The sequence below is a fragment of the Xenia sp. Carnegie-2017 genome, unplaced genomic scaffold (genome assembly GCF_021976095.1).
Source record: "Xenia sp. Carnegie-2017 unplaced genomic scaffold, XeniaSp_v1 HiC_scaffold_22, whole genome shotgun sequence".
In the NCBI taxonomy this organism is placed as follows: Eukaryota; Metazoa; Cnidaria; class Anthozoa; order Malacalcyonacea; family Xeniidae; genus Xenia; species Xenia sp. Carnegie-2017.
In genome coordinates this window covers 7372026-7381286 of record NW_025813485.1, presented here as the reverse complement: position 1 = coordinate 7381286, position 9261 = coordinate 7372026, and the positions used below count along the sequence as shown (strand labels likewise).

The window sequence follows — 9261 nt, the reverse complement described above, 5'->3', positions numbered from 1 at the left end:
TGTTTCTGCAAGCAAGAAATGTAGATGTGTCGACAAGTTCTAGAATTATATCACTAGTGACGTATTCCGGTAAGTGAACACCAAAATACAAACATAGCACGGTGCTATGACGACCAAACTTGCGGGCTGGCTAGCCCACTGTATAGCAATGTTTTTGTAGCGTCAGCCAGAATCCTCTAGCTTACTCTTTCCCAAATCAAAATCCCTTTGCATTGAGTCGACCCTTGCACTCTCAGAAAGAGTGGGATGAAGGCTTCTTCAATTACTACGTCTATTTAACCCAGTCACTGTCGAAATCGTGCACCAATTGCAATCAAGCTTGTGCAATATTGAAGACTATCAAGTTTAACCACCGGACTGGAGCACAATCATTCAAACAGAATTTGAAAGTCAATCATAAACTCATGTTGTAAAAAAATTCAATTTAAATTTGTTTCCCGTTATGAATATTTTATAAAAGAAATAAATGAGATTTTTTAACTCAGTGTGTTTGCACTGGCTCATACAAACCTCGGCGACTTTTGTGAAACTTTGGTAAGAAACATTTTTGTATACATTAAAATTCTAGCATATGAAAGTAGTATACACTTGCTTTCAATCTTGCCAGCGACCTCAAATCTCACGAGATTAAATGTTTTCTTAATTGATGAAAGTAACATAATTGTATGTAATCGTAATTGTAAACTATATTATTGAATACAATTGCAACTTTTCGTTGGCATTATGTACTCTAGATACTCAATATTATATTGTTTATGATTAGCATTGTTGTCACGAACTTTTCAACCTGATAGCCAGGTATAATTTAACGCGACTGCGTGCATTATATAAAGCAACCAATGAAAATAGCAAAAGTTGCTTTCTTTGCGAAGGAAGTAGTACTGTTTTTGACGGGTTCTAACTTTCAAAATCCCGAGAGGATATAACGCGCGCTGCTTGTTTATATTTCATTGGCTTGAAAATCATAAAGCATTAATCTTTATCGTTGTTACCATGAGGAAAGGTCCCAGCTAGGAGGTAGGCGGAGTTATGGTACACACCCAAAATAATTTTTAGTCAATAGTCTTTATTTTTGAACAATAAAGAATATAAGAAAAAGAAAAGCTTCCAAAAGCAATTTTGGAGAGATTTGCCTAAAAAAAACAATCTTTCCGGTGCCATTGATCTTGAGACACGTACCCTATATATCGTCTTTGTTGAATAAACGTCAGCATTAAGCATCAGCAATATCATGGCTGTCTGCAAGATTATATATTAAAATCAATAATTTAAACGCCATATACGTCTTTACTTTAAAGAAGGGTCTTGCTGTTGTTAATGCTATTTATAATCTCTTGGACACATTGCTAAATATCTGTAATTGTGAAACTTGTCCGTTGCACTTAAAGTGCAAGTTATTTTAAATACTCTTCTTAAATTTGAATTAGTATATATGAGATACATCATATGACTGCTCTTTAGTAATTTCAATCTGCAGTCCGTTATAAACCATTGTGAGCGACAGGTCTCGTTATTCAATAATCCCTTGTCGCTTTTTGCAAACGCATCGAGAAGCTTTGATGTTTGGTATAGGCTTCAATGTAGTCACGCCATTTTCCTCGAGATGCAAAATATACAAGCTGTGAAATTTCTTCGGCACGCAGCAGCTTGGGTTTGCTAAAACTTTTGGTGGGATTGTCGTCACCGTTTTGTAGGCTTCCACGAACGCTCGTGACAATGTTTGAACGATAGTACTGTTGCCAATCGGTAGTGAATACGTTTCCCCGCAGTAGTGTGTGTAAAATCCACTCGGTGCTATAACGTTTTGAAAGTTCGCCAGGTTGACGTATACTCTCCCCGAGTGGCATTTCTGTATTCCATTTTGTCTTTGCGAGTTCGTCGATCGTTTTCTGCGTGCTGAAGTCCAGAGCAACGTTCTTTTCTTCTTTTCTGTGTTTTCTGATGTTTCAAGATGGTTTTCATTGGTTCCCATTTCCCTCAAAATGTTGGCGACGTTCTTTGGAGCAGCATTCACCAAATCTACAAGAGCAACGGAATTGTATACTCGAAAGTTGAAGAAGAATTCTGGAGATCTTGCAAAGCTAGTTCTCAAGAATGTCACCATATTTTGAACATTATATTTGTTGACCAACTTTTAGAATAAAGAAACTATAGCCCGATGAACCCAACCTTTATTAAAACAATGATGCGCAAATGACCGGATAAGAATTTGGTGGTTTGTCGCGCCTCTTCACTCATTACATTGAACCAAAATGTGATTCGTGATATTGTGAAAAATAAGTTAAATAATATTTTGCCAACACAGAACAATAAAAGCTTATGATACTTGTTTGTGCCGTTGATACTATAGTCACGAATAGGAGATAAAGAACATACTGCATATATACGGTCTGTCACTTGACACTTTATCAGGCTAACATTTCAAGCAGCTTCTTATATCTTATTTTATTTTTATCACTATAAGTGTTGAAACTAAACTACATTACTGCAGAAAAATAAACTTTACACAAAATCCTAGATTAGACTTGTTATATATACTGTAATTTCGACGAGCAATTTGGGCATAATCTGTATAATTATATAATCTATACACAAACCGAAAAGGAGTTTAAAAATAATAATGTATATATTTATAAAAACCAGTCTATATATATATATAGAAAAGAGCCCCATTTATACAAGAACCTGTTTAGACTAACTATTTCAGCCGATACAAGGCAACTGTAGTAAATATATCAGTTTAAACGTTAAGAACCCAAAACCCATGGGGTAAAGCAATGCATGAGTAAACGTCTCCTAAATCTCAACATTATCGTGGTTATTCATTGTCTTAATTGATGAGTGTATAAAAGCTGAGTTCAACATCAATAAAAGATCTTTTCCTCTGTGCAGGCGACGTATTTATAACACGGACTATGACTTAGCAATATAGAAAGATCGATGTACAATGTTATTGCATAACGAAATCAAAGTGAAACATTTACTTTCATTCTTCACGAACGACTGGAAAATTGTAATTGTACATTATCTTCCCGAATCTCGACAGTATTTTACTGTACGTACAAAAACGCTTCTTTGTCTCGCAATTTCTTTATAGCTAGCGCCCACACACGACAATAACGGGATAACGCAGTAAGCCGACAAAATTTTAGTACCGTTAAAAACCGACATCTTCTGAATTTCTGAATGCTTGTTCTTGGATCGAAAAAAATACATACACCACTTATGAATTTTCCTTATAGCAAAAAGTTATTTCATAAAGGATTTCCAATGAGCAGTAGTGATTGTATTATACTTGCTCTGAATTGAATTCTTGTTAAAATCTCCAAGGATCGCGTGATGTTTTCTTTTAAAGAAAATGCCAATTTCCTGAATGAAACGATTAGATGAAAGCTGTTTCATTGAAAGTGAATTTTCGATTCTCTTAGTTTTTTTGAAATCATGTCGTATAAGTTCACACATTTTACGGCTATACGACCTACATTTATGCATGGACTATCATTTTGAGCTTTAGATCAACTGTCTTTTTCAAAGTTTGACTGTTCATTGTGGATACCTCTAGCTCATTTTGCTAATCAGCATTTATGTGCCAGCATACAGCAAGAGCAATCGATAGTCTCATACCAAAAAGAACACTTTGTAAAAATATAAGCACGATTAGTTTACATATCAACTGCCAACATGTACGGTCTCTCTTATGCGCCCACTTTCCGTTTACATAACTAAAACGGTCAAATATTACAAAATCGTTACATGCTCGTGTGCTGTGAAATAAAGAAACGTACTTAAACAATCACGACAAAAATTTAACCGAAAAATTTAACTTGTATTCCCGTTTCTTCAATTGACTTGCTCGTCAAAAACTATTCCTTTTTTGTTTTCTTCATGGATTCATCTTGTTATAAAATATTTCATTTACTCGCTATTCTCGTTTTGTATTTATGCTCTTCAAGCTCAAAGTAACAAGTGTTCGGCAACAAAGCTCCTGATAACATTACTATTATTATTCTCATAGCGTTTCCTACATTCGGCGTGGTGTAATCTACTCTTTCCTGACGATTCTTGTAATAACTTTTACATACCTTTTAGCTCAGAGAGGGCAAGCGTAAGAATGTGAAGATAATTTAACTTCATTCGCTATTGATGTTTTTTGAATTGTATAATTGTAATTATGAAATATTAAGTAGCTTACTTTGGGCGAATTCATTGCCGCCTATCTTGTTCAAAAAATTCTCCGTTTTTCGGGACACCACAAATTTTGCTTCGTCTTTCCTAGTCGATCGACAATCCACATACAACACTAGCCTACCATATACGGTGAAAAGCAGCAAACAGAAGACAGTTAGTTTGTACGAATATAAAATTTTCATGGTGTAAAACTCAATTGTGTTCAACAATTGTGTTCAGGACTTTCTGTTTTAAGGCACCTCTCCGAGTTACTTCTGATCCACCGTTTGTGTGATGATGTATGTCAGTGCAGATGATATATACACTATATGCGCACCAAAAATCACTTATATAGGCATAGTATGTGGTAAATCCTGGTTTCCGGCGCATTGTTGAAAAAAACCACTTAACTTCTTTAACAGAAGCAATCAGTATATTGCGCTTTCGATAAACGGAAATTGTAGTTTTTGCTGTTGATCTAAGATTGCATCTCAACAATAGTATGGAGTAAGGGTGCTGTATGTTGATGACGTCAATTTTCAGACTTTGTATGTAATTTTTTCATGAAACTTCATTTTGGAAAGATGGCAACATTTTTAAGATGTACTGTTCAACTCAACCAACCCGAAAAACTCCCAACGGAAAAGGAAGTCTATCACTTGTTATTCACTTTCGATAAATTGCAAGTCGATTAAATTCTAAGTTCAAGGAGTTTCTTTGTCATATAAAACACAAGAAGAGAGCGAGTGAAGCCAGAAGGGACGTACGACTGTTGATTAGTATATAGTAAGTTAATGGACGTCTTCTTCATGCTTTTATGCAGAATTTACAAAATTATGAACAGTTGAAGCGTCTCGGAAACAGCAAGCAAATTTAAAGTGTTCGAAATAGCTTGCTGATAATTTATGATGTAAGGAATATTGTGTGAGGGCTATCACCCACACAGGTCCAGAAATGTTTGCTATAAGATTTATCGTTGCACTACATTCTTCACTTAGTGCTGATGTTTAATTTATACGTATTGAATACACTTTTCCGATGATATTTGCAGCAATCAGCAAATCGTTTAGAGACCCCACGTGTAGTTATGCTGTTAAATATGTACGCTATATTGCGAAGGAGCTCGTATGCATTACGTATCGAACATTTTTGCCTAAATTTTGGCACTTCATTCGATGCATGTCAGACATTTTTGGCGTCTCTCAGAAATTCCTATGGGAAAGTGCGAATCATGCTATGACGACATTAACTACTGAGACGACGTGTCATAATGTGTCGTCATGACGCTAAAAGCAATCGAAATTTCGCAGTGGAAACGAAATGTTCGGTATTTCCATGTGTCGATATAAGATTTTTATCGAGTTCTAATTAAAAAGACTTGCTACTATAGGGAAATACCAATTGTTTCCGCAATTTGCGTATGACATTTCTTCTCAAAGTATTTTTTCTAACTTTGGTGTTAGGTAACTTCAGCCAAAGAAAAAAATCTAATTATAGCTAATTTGAACATTATTTGTCGTTCTTCGAAGAAATTGTGCGTATTATTTTGATTTTAATCCGCTTTACCCAGCTGATTCATTCACACATATTTTCGTCTAATTCTGTTTGGTCTCGTCTGGAACATCTAAAATTGGTGCTTATTGAAAATCGTAATTCATAATACGCTGTTCAAATGCAACGTCCCCCACAAAAGATTGTCTGTCACGAGTAGAGTTATATCTGGAACGGCAAATCGTCTTCAAACTCTTTGAAGTTTATCCTTAAAGCTCGTTTGACAAAAAAACAACACTTTAAACTAACAAATTAGCAGGTGCACTATACATATTTCACCAACTGTGTTTTATTGCCATTTTTCATCAGTTGATTTTTTTCATCGTCTCCTGAAGACTACACAATCATAGAACAAGCGAGGACACTACCCTTTGTCACTCTTACTGGTTTGATGATTAGTGAACAGCGAACGCATATGACTAATACACGATAATTTAAAGCATTACGTTGCCACAGATTACGATAAAAATCTGTGAGTACGTTTTATTTAAATGAAAATTGTAAAATCTTTGAGTATGTTATACTTCTTCAATCTTTTTGTGTTTTAATTTCCTAATTTGATAAGTGCAACAATGATTGCAGTAAGCTGTTACTTTAGCACATATCATAAATATCCGGTGTTATTTTTTGTCGGGAACGTCACAGCTATTCAACGGCAGGAATACTGAATGGCTTAAAGGTGTATTTAGGAATTGGTATGAAAAAAATTTGCAAATTGCAAGGCTTTTTTAATCTTCGGCAAATGAAATGACAAGCTTTATATTTAAAATATAGAATATTCTGCTCAATTGTTAGATCAAAAGTGGGACGGTTTGCCAGTATAACATCTAGTTAACGAAATGGTTATAAAACATCTGATGAATAAAATGGTTATCATAAATAGAAGCTGGTATAGAAATGTTTGATAATTTTATGTGGTAAATAGAATGACTTATTCGATAGTTAACAAAAGGAATTTTTGTTTGATATTTGGAAAAGGCAGAATCGTCACTATAAACAGTCTTATTTGAAAACCTACAAGCAATCATGCCAAAGTTATTCTATGAATATGTCATAAAAGAGCTGACCAGCAAAAGTTTAAAAACAATTATTAAATGTTTTGGAGTTTGATAAAAAAATCTCTGCATTGATGAATAAATATGGCAATCTTCAAACTATACGAAAGCTTTTATGACCTAATTGCTGTGCGAATAAATGTGTGAAAAAATAAAAGCATGATCACTTATCTGTTGTTTTTTTATCATTGGCTCTGGGTTATGTATAAACGGCTGTATACAGTTTAGGTAATAACCAGCAATATACATATAAATTTATTCATTAGCTAGTATTAAAATTACCACGAAAACAATGATTAAGCTGGCATGAAAATTAGTGAAATAACCTTGTAACATAACATTTATGCAGTAAAAGTCTCCTCTAGATCATGGGACGAGTCAGGCACATTGAAAAGATAGCTATCCATTTTCTTAAAATGAATATGTTCAAATCTTGAGTGTATATAGAAATCAGCGTCAACTCTACAGGCAATAGATTGCTTTTGTTTTACTATAAACATATACTGCTGTAGTATATGCTGTTAAAACGTAATTTGTGCAAACACTCAAAACAACATAATTTAGCAACAGTTTATCTTAACTACGCTGTCAAACTTTGGCTCATTTGGGTTAGCCTGTTATAATTCAGTATTTCTAGACTTTTTTCCAGGAGAGTTAATTGTTGGGCATGAGTTGATATAAGTATTATTTAAAGAGCTATAACAATGTAATCAAGACATGACGTGACAGTATGCTCTCATCGTTGCCCATGACATAGTGAAGTATTTGTCATCTGTCTAAGAAAAAGAAAGGAAAGCGTATCTTTGTCCTCATCAGCAATAGTCTTTTCCGCGTTTTTAACCCTTACTTGTCTTCGTAGCACGATTAAAGAAAAATTGAAGTAGCTGAAATAGTGAACTTATTATCACAGTTCCATGACTATTTCCATTTTTTGTATTGTATTGGATCGATTAAAACTGAAAAGCGAATTGGAACGTAACTTACATTCAACTTTATACTGACCCAAGTCACCAAACTGTTTAAAATTTTTGCATATGGGTGTTAATTTCTCAATTGCCCGCTTGTTCCTTTCCGTTTACGTAATTCATTTTAATGCGTTAGCTATACCTGTTGTTTAAAGTTTAGTCCTTGTATATACTAGTAGTCATTTGAGTAGCTCCATACAGTTTTTGAAAACATAATTTAATGCTATTTCATGCTCTGCAAACTGAAAAACATCTTGCCACTATATTGGGCTTTCAGCATTCCAGCGCAATGCAACACTGCTGGTGATCGGATAAATTCCACACCAGTTTTGGAATATTGACAAAAGTATGCTGTAAACACAAAGCAGTACTCAATATGAAGTGCTCCGCAAATTTCCTATACGTAACAGCTATAAGAGCATTCTACGGTCACGCAGCAACTAGCCTCGACTGTCGTTATAGTGACGGTCATGTTTTGGCACACGCAATCTTTTTTGCGAAGATAGAGAGTAATCTATCTTTCAAAAACTTTACATAATCGGTAGACTGAAACCTCTGACTGAAGAGGTCAAGAGGATACTTTACCGTACACAGGCAGTTATTACCTCATTGGGGGTCAATATACTTTGTTTCAAATGTATATACATCATCAACGATATGGTAACGCTGAAAATCTCGTCAAGAGATTCTCGTCGAGGTGCTTAAAATTTCAGGATGCGCTATAGCAAACATGTTTTAATTGGTCAAAAGATGTTTTTGTATTAATATCGAAATCTTTTTGGTACTTCTGAAACTTTGCAATTTTTATATTGATGGAAAATGAATAAAATTAGAAAAATTGTCTTGTACCCTATTTGTGCAGATTAAAATCACTATTGTACATACCAGCTTTCACTTGAAAAGACTTTTATGTAGCTACGTTTTTAGTATACCATTACAAAGCAGATTACGTATTCTTATAGCAAATTCTGAGCTCCCCAGTTATATATGTATTGTTTCGGCTTAAAAAATGAATTTTTTCGCTCCACACATGAAAATAGGTTGAGAAACTTTATTAGTTGAAAATATCAAGTCTGCATCTTGAAGACGCCCGAAAATTTTGCATTGAGCAAGCGAGTTAGAGAGCAAAGAAGCGTTTTCTGCTAACTCGCGCACTCAAAGGTTGGTCAATTTTCAAGAGTTCTATAGCTTCATTTCATGACGCTAACACTTGAAAATTGACCAACAGAAGCCTTCTACTGAAATAAATTACACGAAGTCTCGCCGATCTCATGTTCTTTATTTCTTCGTGAAAACCAACGTATATACCATAAATGGATTTCGCGATTTTCTGGCTAAATCAGACAATGGCGATGAACACAAACTGTTCGCTCTTTCAGATTTAACATTTCTATAGCGTATTGTACTTCATTGTATTTCGAACCAATCAACCTGATCGTATCGATAGATACCTTTGTTTCTTTATAAGAAAGTTGTTTAAAAATAACATTATTTTCATTTTGCTTGCCTTTCCAAGCTTAAAC

General features: G+C 34.5%; 1 protein-coding gene across 1 annotated transcript; it reads right to left on the bottom strand.

Annotated features, from left to right (window-relative positions):
* Positions 1-1046: 1046 nt before the first annotated feature.
* LOC124446693 (bone morphogenetic protein 3-like) lies at positions 1047-4465 on the bottom strand. The gene is made up of 2 exons (XM_046997547.1): positions 4193-4465; positions 1047-2019 (listed from the first exon to the last, which is right to left on the bottom strand). The coding sequence occupies exons 1-2, from the start codon at positions 4368-4370 to the stop codon at positions 1511-1513; spliced, it is 687 nt and encodes a 228-aa protein (XP_046853503.1). The 5' UTR covers positions 4371-4465; the 3' UTR covers positions 1047-1510.
* Between the last annotated feature and the right edge of the window lie 4796 nt (positions 4466-9261).